The following is a 19,432-nucleotide window of genomic DNA, read 5'->3' as shown; positions in this document are numbered from 1 at the left end:
CCTATTTAGAACAAGTCTGTTGTTCCATGTCCAGTTCTAACTGTTGCTTCCTGACCTGCATACAGATTTCTCAAAAGGCAGGTCAGCTGGTCTGATATTCCCACCTCTTGAAGAATTTTCCACAGTTTATTGTGATCCACACAGTCAAAGGCATTGGCATAGTCAATAAAGCAGAATTAGATGTTTTTCTGCAACTCTCTTGCTTTTTCAATGATCCAGCAGATGTTGGCAATTTAATCTCTGGTTCCTCTGCCTTTTCTAAAACCAGCTTGAACTTCTGGAAGTTCACTGTTCATGTACTGCTGAAGCCTGGCTTGGAGAATTTTGAGCGTTACTTTACTAGCGTGTGAGATGAGTGCAATTGTGTGGTAGTTTGAGCATTCTCTGGCATTGCCTTTGTGATTGGAATGAAAACTGTCCTTTTCCAGTGCTGTGGCCATTGCTGAGTTTTCCCAATTTGCTAGCATATTGAGTGCAGCACTTTCACAGCATCATCTTTCAGGATTTGAAATAGCTCAGTTCCATCACCTCCACTAGCTTTGTTCATAGTGATGCTTCCTAAGGCCCACTTGACTTCGCATTCCAGGATGTCTGGCTCTAGGTGAGTGATCACACCATTGGGATTATCTAGGTCCTGAAGATCTTTTTTATATAGTTTTTCTGTGTATTCTTGCCACCTCTTCTTAATATCTTCTGCTTCTGTTAGGTCCCTACCATTTGTCTTTTATTGCTCCCGTCTTTGCATGACATGTTCCCTTGATATCTCTCATTTTCTTGAAGAGATCTCTAGTCTTTTCCATTTTGTTGTTTTCCTCTATTTCTTTGCACTGATCACTGGGGAAGGCTTTCTTATCTCTCCTTGTCATTCTTTGGAACTCTGCATTCAAATGGGTATATCTTCCCTTTTCTCCTTTGCTTTTCACTTCTCTTCCTTTCACAGCTATGTGTAAAGCCTCCTCAGAGCCATTTTTCTTTTTTTTTCTTTTTTTTTTTTTTACTTCTTTTTCTTGGGGATGATCTTGATCCTTGTCTCCTGTACAATGTCACGAACCTCCGTCCATATTTCATCAGTCACTCTGTCTATCAGATCTAGCCCCTTAAATCTATTTTTGACTCCACTGTATAAACATAAGGGATTCGATTTAGGTTATACCAGAATGGTGTAATGGTTTTCCCCACTTTCTTCATTTTAACTCTGAATTTGGCAATAAGGCATTCATGATCTAAGCCACAGTCAGCTCCTGGTCTTGTTGCTGACTGTATAGAGCTTCTCCATCTTTGGCTGCACAGAATATAATCAGTCTGATTTCAGTGTTGAACATCTGGTGATGTCCATGTGTAGAGTCTTCTCTTATGTTGTTGGAAGAGGGTGTTTGCTCTGACCAATGCGTTCTCTTGGCAAAACTCTCTATTAGCCTTTGCCCTGCTTCATTCTGTACTCCAAGGCCAAATTTACCACTTACTCCAGGTGTTTCTTGACTTCCTACTTTTATATTCCAGTCCCCTATATGAAAAGGACATCTTTTGCGGGTGTTAGTCCTCAAAGGTCTTGTACGTCTTCACAGAACCATTTAACTTCAGCTTCTTCAGCATTACTGGTTGGGGCATAGACTTGGATTACTGTGATATTGAATGGTTTGCCTTGGAAACGAACAGAGATCATTCTGTCTTTTTTGAGATTGCATCCAAGTACTGCATTTCAGACTCCTTTGTTGACTATGATGGCTACTCCATTTCTTCTAAGGGATTCCTGCCCACAGTAGTAAATATAATGGCCATCTGAGTTAAATTCACCCATTCCAGTCCATCTTAGTTCACTGATTCCTAGAATGTCGATGTTCACTCTTGCCATCTCCTGTTTGATCACTTCCAATTTGCCTTGATACATGGACCTAACATTCCAGGTTCCTGTGCAATATTGCTCTTTACAGCATCAGACCTTGCTTCTATCACCAGGCACATCCACAACTGGCTGTTGTCTTTGCTTTGGCTCCATCCCTTCATTCTTTCTGGAGTTATTTCTCCACTGATCTCCGGTAGCATATTGGGTACCTACTGACCTGGGGAATTCATCTTTCAGGGTCCTGTCTTTTTGCCTTTTCATACTGTTCATGGGGTTCTCATGAACAGTGAGAAGTGGTTTGCCATTCCCTTCTCCCGTGGACCACATTCTGTCAGAACTCTCCACCATGACCTGTCCGTCTTGGGTGGCCCCACAGCGCATGGGTTAGTTTCATTGAGTTAGACAAGCTGTGGTCCATGTGATCAGATTGGCTAGTTGTCTGTGATTGTGGTTTCAGTCCGTCTGCCCTCTGATGTCCTCTCAGCACCTGCTGTCTTCCTTGGGTTTCTCTTACCTTGAACCAGGGTATCTCTTCACGGCTTCTCCAGCAAAGAGCAGCTGCTGCTCCTTACCTTGGACGTGGGGTAGCTCCTCTTGGCCACCGCCCCTGACCTTGGACGAGGGGTAGCTCTTCTCAGCCACTCCTGCACCACGCAGCCACCGCTGCTAGGCTTAGATTTAAAATGTAAAATCTAGTAAAGATAGTACCAAATGTTATTTTCTGTATCAGAAAATCAGTGACCCAAGAGTAAGATGCTGATTTTAAAGGAGTTCATATATGACAACACTTGAATTTTTAGAGAACTTTAAATATGAACAAAAGTGTGATGTCTGCCAATAATATTTTTAGTCAGTGCAGGATGACAGTAGTGCAGGGAGTCGTGCTTCTTCACTAGTCATCTCCCATCCTAACAAACTGCGTTCAGTCCTAATGATGTTACCATAAAAAGACATTGACAGTCTAGAGTTTAGCCATATAACTTCACATATTATCTAGGATGATGTTGAAAGGGGCTAAGAGAAATGACATTACAAGTTTGAGAAAACAAAACTGTGGATAGGAAAAACTTTAAAAAATATGTGTTAATATGAGTAGTTACAGTCTAAAAAACTATCAAACTGCATTGTTGAATTTCAGAGTGGGTGTAACCATTTTCTGATAACTCTTTCTTAAAATCCATTAAAATGCTAAACTTAAATGTTTCATTTATGTACATTCATGTGTGATTACATTCATAGGTAATGTATTTCCAACTGACGATTTTTTTTTATTACTGTAGATCATACCTCACTCCTGTTAGAGATGAAGAGTCTGAATCCCAAAGAAAAGCAAGATCTAGACAAGCAAGGCAGTCTAGAAGATCAACACAGGTATATTTAATGTGTGTAATACATTAAAGTTCAGAATTATGTTTCCCCTTTTTACATTTCTGTGCAAATTTTGATCTCAGTTTATAGTTTGAATGAATCTTAAAGTATAATAGTTGTTTTAGTAATCCTCCTGTAGCCTTTTAAATATGGCTGTGCTGTTAATATTACATTTTATCTAATTACATTTCATCTGATATTACATATGGCTACTACTGTTAAGGCATGTTTTGTATGCCTTTGTATATCTCTTTTGAGTATTTATGTTTCTATTCCTAATATAGTGTCTGATTCAGAGTATTTGATTAGTGTTAAAAATGAATCATATATGATGTCTTATAATTATTAAATAATTCTGCGTATTGGGAAGGGGCGGGAAATAAGCATTTTATGTTAGGTATTTCAAAAAGCTGATGTGGCAAGTATGAGAAAAATGTCAACTCCAGCTAATTATCATCTTCTTACCTCCTTGCCGTTCTTACTCTGTCTCTTATATCTCTTTCTATCCTCCCTTTTGTGCAGTACAGGGGCTCCAAAGTCCAGATTAAACTATTTGATCCTTACCATTAGTTACATTTCAGGTTAAACTGTATTTTGTAGGATCTTAACATGTTTTTTTCTGTCTTTGTACCTTTACGTCTTGAAATTCAATCTATCCTTTTGGGGACTTAACCTTCAAAAATTGCCACCCTACTGAAATCTTCTCTTTGTGCATCTACATATATAAAAACTCATAAATACATGTAACTTTAATATATAAAGAGTGTATATATTGGCTTTTCCTTCTTTCTTTCAACTTCTTACAAATATTTATATTCGTATGGTCAGTTCCTGTGCTATTTTGTTAATTTCTTTAATAGATAATTTCTTGCATATATTTTATTTCTTTCCCAGTACATACTATTGTGCTTGCTCATGATGATTCTTCATAGAGTGAATATGACTTGCTAAGTAGAAATTCTGTTTAAATTTGCAGACCAGTTCTAAACATGCATATTTGACTTCTAATACATTCATATTTAATTTAATATATTTAATTTTTAACTTAATATTTAATATATCTTTTTGTGTGTGCAGGGGGTAACATTGACTGATCTTCAGGAAGCTGAAAAAACAATAGGGAGGAGTCGTTCCACCCGAACCAGAGAACAAGAAAATGAAGAAAAAGAGGAAAAAGAGAAACAGGATAAAGAAAAGCAGGAAGAAAAGAAGGAATCAGAAACATCTAGAGAAGATGAATATAAACAAAAGTACTCCAGAACATATGATGAGGTAATAGTATACCAACAACACAACTAGGTCCTATGACATGGGTAGTTCTTGTGATTCTCAAAATGCAAGAGGTTTATTTATTAACAAACCACATGCAAATTTCTCATAAGGATTTTAACTGGAAATCTTAATTATCTTGACATGAGTAGAACACTTTTTTTTCTTTGAAATGAACTTAAATATTTTATGTTTTTATCTGTGTTTAATATTTAAAATGGGTGTTAATTTTCACATTTCACAGACTTATCAACGCTACAGACCAGTATCAACTTCAAGTTCAACCACTCCCTCCTCTTTACTTTCTACAATGAGCAGTTCACTTTATGCTTCAAGTCAATTAAACAGGCCAAATAGTCTTGTAGGTATAACTTCTGCTTACTCCAGAGGATTAACAAAGGAAAATGAAAGAGGTAAGAACGAAGATTTGAAAGCACTTCGTTTCCTTCAGATAACTCTTTGAGTTGGTCTTTCCTAATTAATATAGTTTAACAGAAAAGAACCAACATCCTAAACTGGGACTCATTCTACCTAACCAGAAAGAATATGATGGTTGAGAATGAGAAAAGTAGAAAATAAAAACAGAAAATTGTGTGATCTATCATTGATATGTGTGTCTTTATTTCCTAAGACTTCAAAAATCTTTATGTAGATCAACATAGAAAAGTTGGTATAGAAAAACTAGTGGGGAGATTATTTCTAAGAACAGTTTATTAATGTTTCAAGTCATTTCTTGCATATTATGTAGATCACATCTTTTAACTGTTTATTGTGAAATTGTTTTAAACAAAAATAATTTAACATATATATATAAAGTCCTTGCCAAAAAAATTATTTCTATGCTTATTTCTTGAAAAATAGGTTTCTTTTTCAGCTGTATATTGGCATGTTGATTCTATTAGCATTTCCTTTTATTGCATATAAACTTCATATATAAACTCTAATTAACTCCTACTTTAAGAAATGGGTGCTAAATGTATTCCAATTGTAGGTATTTTATATTTTAAAAGGAAAGTCAAATAGTATTAATCATGATAATATCAGTAGTCCTATAGGAGTAAGCTTCAGAAAATTAAATTTTTTTCAACTGCAAGCTGGCTCTTCTTTTGTTGGTCATTGAAATATTTCAGTTCTTTAAACCTCTTATAAAAATTTTGAGCCAACATTTAAATTAGGGATATTTGCATAAAAGTTCAAGTTTCTGTCTTCTTTTGAAAAGTTGGAAGATAGGGCAACACTGGATCTGAATTCTCAAATCAACAATTGATTAGAGCTGAGAAATAGCAGCGCGCCCCCCGCCCCCGCCCCGCCAACTCTTATATGACCTGGATGACCACTGTTGGTTTTGGAGTTTGAGGCCTTTGCACTAAACTAATTCTAAAAACCATTAAACCCCTCTTAATACTAGAATTTTGGAGTTTCTTTTGCTGCTTTTTCTTCACAGAAGGAGACAAGGAGCCTGCTAATGACACAGGAGCCTTTTTTTAGCATTACTTTTCTCCATATGTCTGCTTTTTAAAGCATATTCAGAGGTTCTAATATTCTTCTAGTATGTAAGTCTGAGGATATTTTAACTATCCCAGGAAGGGAACAGATTTGAAGACTTTACATTGATTTGTTTTTAATAAAAGATAATTTTTTCCCAAGGGGGAAAAAAGGTTTGCTCTGAGATACTAAAAGAAAATTCAGTGACTGGTGCATTGACTCTGCCGCTGCATGAGGACTGGGAATGGCAGAAGTAGAAACTGATAGGTGTGTGTGCGTACTAGCCGCTCCATTGTTACAGACTGGGCATGAGAACTGTTTTCCTGGCAGACACTAATAACTAGGGCCCCATTCTCTTCATAGGATTCATTTATTTTCTCTTCAGTAAATATTATTGAATGTGTCTTTTAAGCAAAATGTTTGTTTTGAGCACTAGAAAAATGAAGTAATTAAAATTCTTGATTTTCAAGAGTGTATCCAGTGGGAGACACAGACATGTTTAAACCAGGTGTTACAGGAGCACTGGGGGGGCAAAAATTATTTCTGATTAGAGAACTTTAGAAACTTTTCACAGAGGTTGACTTAGAATTGTTTTCATATTTACTTTGCAAATACTTTCAAGATGCATTGCTGCCGTATGATTAATTTTAATCCTTAACAGAGGGAGAAAAGAAAGAAGAAGAAAAAGAGGGGGAAGATAAATCACAACCTAAATCAATCAGAGAACGAAGGCGACCAAGAGAGAAGAGAAGATCTACAGGAGTTTCATTTTGGACACAAGATGTGAGAACCTATTAAAATATACCTACTTGATATATGCTTAATCTTTCTAGGAATGTACAATAATAATTTCTTATATGCCTCAGATTATGTATTCTTCAGGTCACCACTATGTGTTTGAGCTAGTTATTTAAATGAAAAGAGTTTTTCTTTTTAAGAATAAACAACTACTCAGATTTCTGACATTACTTATAAGCAAGAGTACTGTCTCAGTATTGGAATAAAAAAATAATGGCTGCAATCTTATAAATTTTAATTTTTTCTTCTTCATCTCTATTTGCCTGACATTGCTTTTCATTTGCAGGAGAAAGAAGAACTATGGGATAACACAGTTAATGTGAAGTCTATCCTATTTCAATACAACATATACCTCAGAAAGGCAAAACTAATTTAGTTTTCGGGGATTATTTTTTTGCAGAAACGTTTAAACATGAAGAAGTATATCATCCCACCCCAGATATTCATTGTTAAGTTAAATCTCTACCACTTTCCCAACTCCCAATTATTTATATTTGAAGAAAATTTTAGTAATACTATATATGTAAAAATTTCAGTATGAATTTTCAAGAGATAAGGACTCCTTTTTAAAATATTAAATTTTTATTTTTTAAAAGTAACCATAAATATTATCTTTTAATGAGTGATCATAATACCATGATCATGTTTATTTTAAATAAATTGACAGTAAACCCTTAATATTGAATAGACAGTCAGTTTTAATGTCCTCCTGACCCATATTGCCTGGAAAGACCTAATTGTCCACCTGCCCTCATGGGCATATCATCTGTCCATTTACACAGGCCTGTGGTGGTGGTTTAGTCGCTAAGTTGTGTCCAACTCTTGTGACCCCATGGACTGTGGCCTGCCAGGCCCCTCTGTTCATGGGATTCTCCAGGCAGGAATACTGGGGTGGGTTGCCATTTCCTTCTCCAGGGGATCTTCCCAACCCAGGGATTGAACCCCAGTCTCCTTCATTGCAGACCGATTCTTTACCAATTAGACTTCCCTGGTGGCTCAGAGGTTGAAGCATCTGCCTGCAATGAAGGAGTCTGTGGTTCGGGGTTCGATCCCTCGGTTGGGAACATCCCCTGGAGAAGGAAATGGCAAGCCACTCCAGTACTCTCACCTGGAGAATCCCGTGGATGGAGGAGGCTGGCGGGCTGCAGTCCACAAGGTCGCAGAGTCGGACAGGACTGAGCAACTTCGCTTTCACTTCCACTTTGACTCCTATTGCCATAAGTGGTCTGTTGTAATTTTATTTTTTGCTGATTTGATTAGCATCCAAATAAGGACCATAAATTATTAGTTTTTTCTTTCAAATCTCTTTTAAAAAATCAGTTACTCCTTCCATCTCTTTTTTTCTTACAATTATTTTTTAATGAACTGGGTTATATTCCTGAAGTATAGTTTAACACATTCATGTAGTTTTTTTGTGTTTCCTATAAATTGGTAATTTGAGGTGTAGAAATGATCAGATTCTGGTTCAGTATACTCTTGGCAGGGTGTTTTTTTCCTTCGTCAGGAAGTACGTGATGTCTGGTTGATCTTAATTGATTGCTCAGTAATAATAATAATACTAAAGCCTATCATCTTAGCATCTTAGTAACTCTTACTACTTAAAAATTCTTACCTTTTTAATAACGTATATGTATTAGGTGTTTAATAAGCAAAGCTTTTTTATACAGTATTTATTTTTCCCCAGTTTAATTTGGACCAGCTCTCCCTTCAAAACTCTACTTTCTAGAGTCATACACATAACTAGCATTATAATGATTGTTTATGAGATCTGTATAGGCAGTAGTCATCTTTTTAATTTGACCTTGCATTGAATAGTGTTCTAATCAACGATCAGCACAGATATCCTTTCCTTTCCATAGCCTCGTGATTGAACCTTTATCAAACAGTATACAAAAATGGCTCTGTCAAAGAAAGGGTGGTGTATGGTTAGGCAGGTTATTACTAGGTTTCCTTTTTTTTTTTTTTTTGTCTTAGTTACCACTTTTCAAGACCTCTGAGCCTCCCCATTTTTAAAATTTTCGGTTCCTGTGTTCTTCTGTGAAACAGTAATGCGTAAAGACAACCAGTTCATATTGTGGAATTAATACATTTATATTAATAAATAATGCTAGTAGTAGCAGCATGGATTGCTCCTGTTTGCTTAGTAACGTCAAATACCATTTTTGCTAGAAACCACATGATAGGTTGTATAAAGATCCTCTATAATCCTTAGGCCAATTCTGTAAGGTTTTTATCCCCACTTTATGGATGAGGTAACTATGACTCAGAATTTTCTTTATTAAATTTACCCTAACTCACAGAGCTGAAAATAGCTGTTCCAGTCTGAAATTGGATGATTTAGTCTTAAAGCCTGTGGTATTTTTTTTAGTGAGCCTGAACCAGACGCGTTGATTGGGTATTTCCCTTTTCTTTCAGTCCTTTAAGGTTTATTGAGTTTTTAAGCCTTTTAATAGAATATTCCCATGGCTGAGAGTCTAGACTTTTAGCCTACCAAGCCTTGTGTTTTCTATTTGGTGTGCTGTAAATTCCCAAGAAATTGCTAGATAGCTAAACTACCTAAACATAATAGGATTGTTATATAGATCTTAACAGCCTTATAGAATAGAGCTTTTCTTACTTAAGATAATGTTTCCTATTTTTGCTGCCTCATTATATTTGGACGGCTAAATAGTATCTGTTTTGACTATTAAAGTACTTGCAATAACATCACAATATAAAATTGAGTATCATACTTTCACATTAAACCTCCTGCATCCTCATTCCCAGTATGAATGTGTTTCTTAAATCAGAATGTTAGGTAGATGGTCTTTCTTCTCTATATATGCTAACCTAATTAGATTGTACTGTGCAGATAGAACAGGCTTCCTGTAAATGGGGTAGAAAAATTCCCACTTAAAAACCAGTTTTCTTTTTGATCCATTTCCTGTTATGTTTTCCCAAGTTATTTTAAATTATAAAAGCCTTAATAGGTTTAAGTATTAACTATCTCAAAATTATCTTTACTTTTCTAAAATAAATTGGTAATCTATTTTAGAGTGATGAAAATGAACAAGAACAACAATCTGATACAGAGGAGGGATCCAATAAGAAAGAAGTTCAGGTAATTAGCATTAATTTTTGTATTTAGAAATATTTGTATTTTTAAGGGTTACTTTTTACTTTTGTTTATATTTATTCATGTAAGACAATTACTGTACACTGTGCCTGCACGCTGGGGATAGACCATCAATGGTTATCTGAAATCAGGTGTGGGGGACTGGAGAGGGGCACAAAGAGTACTTCAGAGACATAGGGAATGCTCTAGATCCTGATCGTAGAGGGTTTTTTGGGGTATACACAACCGTCAAAACTCATCAAACTGTATACTCTAAGTGGGTCTAGTTTATTGTATGTATGTTAGCCTTCAAAGTTGAAAAGAAAAAAACGAGAAAACAGGTTCCACTGCTATCCAAAAGTAGAATGTTCAGTAATCTTTTGTAAGCCACATAAGGCCAAGAGGGAATTACCTTACAACACATCTTGCTAATGGTTGCATGAGGTAAATTGAGATAAATTGCAGTGCACACAGTCAAAAGCTATGGCAGCTTAAACTGAGTGTAGTTCCCAGGAAGGAGCTTGGAGGTGCCCCTCTCACTCCTTAATGTGTTCTGCCTCGATAATGGCTTGTTGCCAAACACGCTGAATGCTAGTTTCACTTTCTGCCTTTAAGCAAGGGCTACCTGTTACACCTTTGACCAAAGAAAAGTATCTAAAGGCTATCCAGAAGTAGTGCATACCTTACCAGACCCAGATTTTAGTTTTGTAAACGGCAGGGTTATTTATATTCTGGAGAAGACAATAGGTCATTTTAACTTTCTTTACATTTGTTTAGAAATTTCGTGTCTCTGAATGACTTTTACATTCATTATCACTGCTGATCTTTCCATTAATCTTCAGGAAAAGGCTCCCTGCCTTCCAACCTCAGTACTGATTAAAGAAATTAAGGCAAGTTTGATTGACACGATTGCATAGCTATCAAATGACCAAAGTTTCTTCCCACTAGTTTTTTCCCCTTCTGTTCTCTATTGTTTGCCTCTGCACAAAGCTGACATACATGGAAGAACTTTGTTTATGTAGGAGTAGATTGTACAATGTAAGTTAGTCTTAATGTTTTGAATTCGTGTCCAGCCTGAAACGGCATTCTGGTCATATTTTCTTCATTTTGACATTCCTCCATAAAGCTGTTAAGATTACTTTTAGTTGTCGGGATCGACAATAATGTGAAGTGACCAGAAGTTGGTTCCCTGTGCTAGGTGACTGTGGACATTACTCTTAGGGCCAAGTTTGTGTATTTTGACCCAGAAGGTACCTTTATTTTATCTTTAGGTAGCCAGACAAGTTGAAGAATCAATTACTTCCAAGGGTGAATTTTTTTGCAGGCCAAGTTTTGTAATTTTCAAACCCTTTGCCTATCAGTTGTCAGCACTTCCCCATTCACCTATGTCTCTTGTTTATTATTTTCTGTAAACTTGTCCATCATCTTCGTTGCCCAGTGATACCCTATGAATTCTCATCTTTCAAGGTGAAACAGTGGACAGATAAGCAAGAGTGAGGGAATTAGTAAACCATCTCCAGCTGACTCTTCTTACCACCTTATCACACAGATCCCTGGTCCCACCAGGCTGGGGTAGGAGGGGAAAGATGTTCTAGCTTCCAAGTTTCTGGTTTTGAAGCATATTGATATATGTTATATTTAAGTTTTATTGTTAAAATTATATATGAGATACATTGAGTAGAATATTGTTTTTATGAAAATAATTTCTTAGTTCCAAACAATTTGAATAGTTTTTGTTCATTTTAAATAGAGCATTATTTAGATCTTGCTTTGTGCTAGCATTTTTTCAGTTCCAAGCAACACAAAACCCAGCTTGAACTGGATTAAACAAAGATAATTTATTGTATGTCAATTATATTACACAACCCTCTATGTCAGCTTCATCCTCAGGCTGCTTTACAACATAGGACTGGAATTATAATCATTAGTTTAGGCCAGACAAGGCCCACCACTGAGATAGTTCAGCTGTTTTGCTGTGAATATGGGCTGCATACCACCTCACCTAAACTTAGTGACTGCTGTACCATGAGAGAAAGGGAGAATGGAGGTTAGGACAGCAGCTTATAGTGTCTTCTACAATAGACTAGAAAAGTGCTTCCACCAAATAGAGTTGCTCTCTTATGAAAATTTGTAGTGTCAGCCCTTGTTTTTCTGTGAAAAAATATGATCAACCCAATTCTGTGCATTTTTGAAATAGTGTTATCACTACCTCAGAAGTATTTTATAACAAAACTTTTACTCAGTTTATAGAATCCAAGTTCACCAAATTGAAAAAAATGACTCTGTAGCATATACTTTTTTGCTTCAAAGAAAAGTAAATTTTAAGTTAACCAGAAAGTTGTTAAATTTTTTGAATTGCCTTTGAAACTACTTCAGGATATAAATTTTTAAAAAATTAAGATAAAATTTGATCCAGAAAACTTGAATTACTTTATTATAGTGTGGTTCATTATTCCATAAATGGGGCTTCTGTTGCTTAGACTTTTATGATTTGCTTTCATTAAACAATAGGATGGTAAAACTTCTACTATGTGAAGAACATTAGTAATAAATCAAAAATTTAAATAAGAATGCATGGCAAGAAACTATGAAGAAAGTATTAATAGATTTGATTGTTTAAACAGGAAAAGTTAGAAAATTGCAAAAAAGACATCTTTATTAAAATTGAGACGCATTTGCTCACTTTAAATAGTGTAGCCCTCTTATAGCATTTGAAAGATCAATATTTGTACTATTTAAAAGACACAGTTAAAATTGGAAGCAGAATCCATGAAATTTATAAACATAACAAAAGAAGAAATATAAATGGCCAATAAGCTTCAAATACATTTACTCTTCACTAAGAATCAAAGACATAATAAATACCAAAGTGAAATTGACAAAGGTTAATAATGCTCAGGTTTGGAATGATTAGTTTTGAAATAGGCATTTTCATATAACACTTTGGGGCTATAATAAATTCATTTTCTTGAGAGATCAGTTGAGCAACACAAATCTGAAGCCTTCAGAAAAAGTTCATGCCTCTTTGCTTTTCAATTCCACTTCAAGAAATTTATTTCCAGTGAAGTGACCTACGTGTGCAAAAATAAGTCTAAAGTGTTAATAGCAGCATGGCTTTTGAAGCAGAATTTCAAAATGTCTGTTAGTTGGGAATATATTAAATAAAATGTATTTGTATGGATAGATATTTATGTGTTCGCGTAGATATGTATACAGAAGAGATAAACAGTAGTTATCTAGGGCATTTGAGAGATGGGGAATCATAGAGGAACTTTGTTATAGTATGGTATATGAACTTATGGTATTGTAATCAGAAAAACTTAAAGGATATTTTTACCTCAGAAAAACAATTTTAAAACACAGGGAGTCACAAGGACATTATGCTAAGTGACATAAACAGGTCACCAAAAAGCGCCTTCGGTGTGATTCCACGGGCTTCCCTGTTGGCTTGGACAGTAAAGAATCTGCCTGCAATGCTGGAGACCCAGGTTCAATCTCCCAGGGTAGGGAAGATCCCCTGGAAAGGGGAATGGCAGCCTACTCCAGCATTCTTGCCTGGAGAATTCCATGGAGAGAGGAGCCTGGTGGGCTATAGCCAATGGGGTCAAAAAGAGTCCAGCACAACTGTCAAGCTTGTGCTCTCACCAAAGTATTCAAACTCATGTGTAACAGAGTAGAATTGTGGTTGCCAGGAGCTGGGGGTAGGAGGGTACAGACTTTTGTTTCAGTTCAGTTCAGTTCATTTCGGTCGCTCAGTCATGTCCGACTCTTTGCGACCCCATGAATCACAGCACGCCAGGCCTCCTTGTCCATCACCAACTCCCGGAGTTCACCCAAACTTATGTGCATCGAGTCGGTGATGCCATCCAGCCATCTCATCCTCTGTCGTCCCCTTTTCCTCCTGCCCCCAGTCCCTCCCATCATCAGGGTCTTTTCCAATGAGTCAACTCTTCACATGAGGTGGCCAAAGTATTGGAGTTTTAGAGATTTGTTTAGTGGGTATAAAATTACAATTTTGCAAGATGAAAAAAGTTGTAGAGAGCTGTTATGTTACACAGCAAGGTGAATATAGTTAGCGCTACTGAACTATACTGTTTAAAGTGACTTAGATAGTTTTTTGTTTTATGTGCTTTTAACTAAAATTTTTAAAAAATAAAATACAACCAGGAATTCCCTGGCAGTCTAGTGGTTAGGACTCCAAACTGCCACTGCAGGGGGCATGAGTTCCACCCCTGCCAGGGGAGCTCAGATCCTGCATGCCACACAGCATGGCCAAAAACAGATACACATGTAACATAATCAGTAATAGCACCGTGATTTTTAAAGACAAAAGAACAGAATGTGAGTGATTTCGGTGACTACTGGAAGTTTTCATTCTTAAAATTAAGTTAAACCAGTGAACCAGAATTCAAACTGAGGGGAGATGTGATGTTTTCCTTGGATATGTATACATTTTATTTCACATGTGGATATTTTCCAGAATTTCAATAAATAGTAGCTTTTTGTTTGCTTCTGCTTTCTTTATTTGAGATATAATTGATATATAAAATATTGTACATGTTATTATTCAGTATTTGTGTATTGTGAAATGTTTAGTACAGTAAACATCAATTACCACACATATACACATAGATACAGTTATCTTCGTGTGATCAGCTCAGTCGCTCAGTCGTGTCCAACTATTTACGACCCCATGGAATCGCAGCATGCCAAGCCTCCCTGTCCATCACCAACTCCCGGAGTTCACTCAGACTCGCGTTCATCGATCGAGTCCGTGATGCCATCCAGCCATCTCATCCTCGGTCGTCCCCTTCTTCTCCTGCCCCCAATCCCTCCCAGCATCAGAGTCTTTTCCAATGAGTCAACTCTTCACATGAGGTGGCCAAAGTACTGGAGTTTCAGCTTTAGCATCATTCCTTCCAAAGAAATCCCAGGGTTGATCTCCTTCAGAATGGACTGGTTGGATCTCCTTGGAGTCCAAGGGACTCTCAAGAGTCTTCTCCAACACCACAGTTCAAAAGCATCAATTCTTCAGCGCTCAGCTTTCTTCACAGTCCAACTCTCACATCCATACATGACCACTGGAGAAACTATAACCTTGACTAGACACGGCAATGTCTCTGCTTTTCAATATGCTGTCTCGGTTGGTCATAACTTTTCTTCCAAGGAGTAAGCATCTTTATTAGTTTCATTTCTGCAGTCACCATCTGCAGTGATTTTGGAACCCAAAAAAATAAAGTCTGACACTGTTTCCACTGTTTCTCCATCTATTTCCCATGGAGTGATGGGATCAGATGCCATGATCTTCGTTTTCTGAATGTTGAGCTTTAATACAACTTTTTCACTCTCCTCTTTCACTTTCATCAAGAGGCTTTTTAGTTCCTCTTCACTTTCTGCCATAAGGGTGGTGTCATCTGCATATCTGAGGTTATTGATATTTCTCCTGGCAATCTTGATTCCAGCTTGTGTTTCTTCCAGTCTAGCGTTTCTCATGATGTACTCTGCATAGAAGTTAAATAAGCATGGTGACAATATACAACCTTGATGTACTCCTTTTCCTATTTAGAACCAGTCTGCTGTTCCATGCCCAGTTCTAACTGTTGCTTCCTGGCCTGCATACAGATTTCTTAGGAGGCAGGTTGAGTGGTCTGGTATTCCCATCTCTTTCAGAATTTTCCACAGTTTATTGTGATCCACACAGTCAAAGGCTTTGGCATAGTCAATAAAGCAGAAATAGATGTTTTTCTGGAACTCTCTTGGTTTTTCCATGATCCAGTGGATGTTGGCAATTTGATCTCTGGTTCCACTGCCTTTTCTAAAACCAGGTTGAACATCAGGAAGTTCACGGTTCATGTATTGCTGAAGCCTGGCTTGGAGAATTTTGAGCATTACTTTACTAGCGTGTGAGATGAGTGCAATTGTGCGGTAGTTTGAGCATTCTCTGGCATTGCCTTTCTTTGGGATTGGAATGAAAACTGACCTTTTCCAGTCCTGTGGCCACTACTGAGTTTTCCAAATTTGCTGGCATATTGAGTGCAGCACTTTCAAAGCATCATCTTTCAGGATTTGAAATAGCTCTACTGGAATTCCATCACCTCCACTAGCTTTGTTCGTAGTGATGCTTTCTAAGGCCCACTTGACTTCTTGTGATAGGAACTTTCAAAATCTGTTCTTTCAGCTGCTTATGGATTTGAATTGTGAAAATTGAAATTTAACTTCAAAACTGTTAATTATTATAAAAGTAAAGCATTACATAAAATATGGGCACCAGTACCAAATTGGTTTTGCAAAGGAAACTTAAATAGACTTTTGTAAGACATTTTTAATCTGAATGAGGTTCAAACAGTTCCAAAGGAACCCCATGATTTCAGAGCACATTTAAAGGTAAATATAATGGGAAAATTCAAATATCTAAAATTCAGGAATTAAACAAGCCATTTCTGAATAGTTACTTTATAGAAAATTATAGATTCAATGTTTCAATAGAAAGAGCTAAAGATGCTAATCCCCAAAAAATGTCTTTGACTCCAATGAGACTATTTTATCCTATTAATCATTTCACCATTTACATTACGAAGAGTTTTGGAACATCAGTATAGCATACCACTTCTTTGAGATAATTAATCATAATTTCTTACACCCTCATTGCTAAAGTTTGGAGGAATGTATAGCTGGATTTCCAGAAAATGAATTGTAAACAAAATATGTATATACTGTTGTACGTTAAATACTTTAGTATTCATTTGTTGGTCTGTCCTGTTATTACCTCAAAAACAGAAAAGTGGGAAAGATAGTTGCTTTAAGATGTCACATAATAAACGTGCATTTTGTAATGTAAATATGTTACTTTCTCCTGCTAAGTAAATTGTAAGTAATGGGTATGTGTCTTAGTCTTTCTTTTTTTCCCCTCCTAATTATAGCGTCATTTGTAGAAATTCACAAAATATGACTTTAAATTGCGAAATGTAATTGTATAGTATTGGACAAGTAGAAATTTACGGTGACTCTGTTCTAGAATTTATTTGTAAAACAACCATATTGATGTTAAAGTGCATAGATTAAATATGTATTAGTTTATTAGTGTGAAAATAGTATTGAAGTTAAATTTTCTTGATTAATCAGTGAGTTACTTAAATGAAAGCATAAAAATTTAATTACCCTTATGTTTTTCTCTTTTTAGACGGATTCCATTTCTAGGTACGTTTTACCTTTTTTTTTTTAATCTTTTTTTCATTTCATCCTTTCTAAAAATATGTTGTTAGATACTGATAATTTTTTAAGTTGATAGAATTATTTTAGTAATAAAAAATCTATAGATATTCAGATGATCTGATAAGTGTTGATAACTTTCTTCATCAATGGCTTTACTTCTGGTTCAGTTGTCACAGTAAGTTGCTGGGAAAGATTTTTTTCTCAAATCTTTGCAACAGTGATAGTTTTCTTAAACTTCCTAAGTTACTTCAACATTGACCATCTCATTATTCACATTAGAAGCCAATGAAATCCACCAGAATTTATTTCATTTGGGACTCAGACTCTTCTCCCTTATCCCTGCTTCAGATTAAAAAAGAAAAAGCCAATGAAGACACTTTTAAAAAGTGTCATCTAGCTCAAATTGTTCAGTTTTTCAGAGAACCTCCACCAATATATTAATACTTGAATCTAATTTCTATTCCTCTTCTCTTAGCAATAATTGTTAACCAAAGCCTTGTAAAACCAAGGACATATTTTTATATTCTGATGATTCTTTTGAATTGAAATGTGGAGGCATTAGCATTTATCAGACAAAAACCAAATTCAGAACCAGATAATATTAAGATCCTCATCTTCAAAAGAGATATGTTCTTCTTCTTTAGGACAAACCTATTTCTGTTATCTCTCAGTATCTCTGAGGATTTGGTTCTAGGAATTTACCCCACCCACCCAACTCAGTGGATTTCAAAATCCACAGATGAGCAAATCCCCTATATAAAATGGTATATTACTGTCTGTTTATTACTCTGGAAAGACTCTAGTTAGTTCATCATCTACAATGTTACTAATTTTAAAATACATTCATATGCCACTTACAGGAAAAGAACTACCAATTAAACTTTCATACACATGAGTTGTAAGCCCTGTTCTGATTTCAGAGATGTTAAAATATGAAAAAATATATATGATTTACAGTTGTTGAAATAATTTATCATGATGTAAAACCAGTTTTGACTTTCAGATATAGAGATTTTTGAACTTCCTTCTCAAACAACGGGAGTTAGTATTAAAAGTAACTTACCATTTATTTATTACATATCATGAAAGTTGATCAGATAACCGATAAAGGAGAATATTATCTACTATTTTGGGATATCTACTTAAAATACTAGGATGCATGTTAATGTAAGTTGTGAAAGCCTATAATAAAGATTTTGACTCAAACTCATCTTTTGAAGATATGAAATCAGTTCTACATCAGCTAGTGATCGGTATGATTCCTTGCTGGGTCGCTCTGGATCATACAGTTATTCAGAAGAAAGAAAACCTTACAGTAGCAGGCTAGAAAAGGATGATTCAACTGACTTTAAAAAGGTACTTGGGTTATTCAGTCATGTTTAATTAAAAATAATCTCTTTGTTGAGATTTTTATGTTTGGATATTACTCCTGGAAACTCATAATTAAATCACTTTCTTAAATGACTTTAATTTTTCAGTTCTTGGCAATTAATGGTAAGTAGAATATAAATATCTGTTTGTTTGCCTTTTTAAAGGAAAGGGGAAAGTAACCAGCACTACCTGAGCATTGAAGTTTCTCAGGCCGGTACTGTGGTTGAGCTGAAAGGGGACATTGAGTAGATTTGGAGTAGAGGGGGTAGGGTGCATGTGTGTGTGTGTGTGTGTGTGTGTGTGTGTGTGTGTGAGAGAGAGAGAGCTATCTTTTCTTTATTTGTTAACAGGAAGCAGCCAAACAAAGAATATGTCTTTTCCCAGGAGAATATAGTATTTCCTAGGTAACTGAAAACTTAGGATAGTTCAAGTGCTATTAAGGATGAAACTAATTAAGAAATAAGTCATGGAAACAAAGCAATCTAGAATTCTTAAGATCAAGATTCTTCATATTACAAACTTTGAATAAACCTAATGAAGTTAGTTAGAAGAAAAGGAAGGTTTGTAGTAATTGTACTTGTCCGAGATACTTGGCAGCTATCTTAATTGCCCATGAAAGTAAAGTCAACAGAAGGAAGATAGAGGTCAGTTTATGTTAGGAATAAGATTCAGTCATTCATTCAGTAAAGAACTGAACGCTGAAGTGTACTCAGTAGTGAAGTTCTACTTGTGGCCAGTGGAGATGGAGATACTGTCCCTGCTCTGATGAGTACCTTCCATGGAGTAGGCAGACAAACTTTATCATATAATCATACAAACCAATGGATAATTTCTAAATTTGAAACCATAATCCTGAAGTAAAGACACAATTTTATAAAAATGTATAGCAAAGAAGTGACACGGTCTGAGGGTAGATTTCGTGTGGTACATACATATAATGGAATATTACTCAGCCATAAAAGGGAATGCATTTGAGTCCGTTTTAATGAGGT

General features: G+C 35.8%; 1 protein-coding gene across 3 annotated transcripts in view; it reads left to right on the top strand.

Moving 5' to 3' along the window:
- PPP1R12A (protein phosphatase 1 regulatory subunit 12A) overlaps window positions 1-19,432 on the top strand; it is a 165,649-nt gene that overhangs the window by 131,282 nt on the left and 14,935 nt on the right. For all 3 annotated transcript variants that reach the window (XM_068971175.1, XM_068971174.1, XM_068971173.1), the window contains 7 exons: window positions 3,124-3,214; window positions 4,289-4,483; window positions 4,725-4,893; window positions 6,627-6,748; window positions 9,798-9,863; window positions 17,038-17,054; window positions 18,290-18,425. In XM_068971175.1, the coding sequence (XP_068827276.1) occupies window positions 3,124-3,214; window positions 4,289-4,483; window positions 4,725-4,893; window positions 6,627-6,748; window positions 9,798-9,863; window positions 17,038-17,054; window positions 18,290-18,425 (796 nt within the window). The remainder of the gene's footprint in view (window positions 1-3,123; window positions 3,215-4,288; window positions 4,484-4,724; window positions 4,894-6,626; window positions 6,749-9,797; window positions 9,864-17,037; window positions 17,055-18,289; window positions 18,426-19,432) is intronic.

This window comes from Capricornis sumatraensis, chromosome 4 (assembly GCF_032405125.1).
Source record: "Capricornis sumatraensis isolate serow.1 chromosome 4, serow.2, whole genome shotgun sequence".
Classification (NCBI taxonomy): domain Eukaryota; kingdom Metazoa; phylum Chordata; class Mammalia; order Artiodactyla; family Bovidae; genus Capricornis; species Capricornis sumatraensis.
The sequence above is the reverse complement of the archived record's forward strand: the minus strand, read 5'-3'. Positions and strand labels throughout refer to the sequence as shown.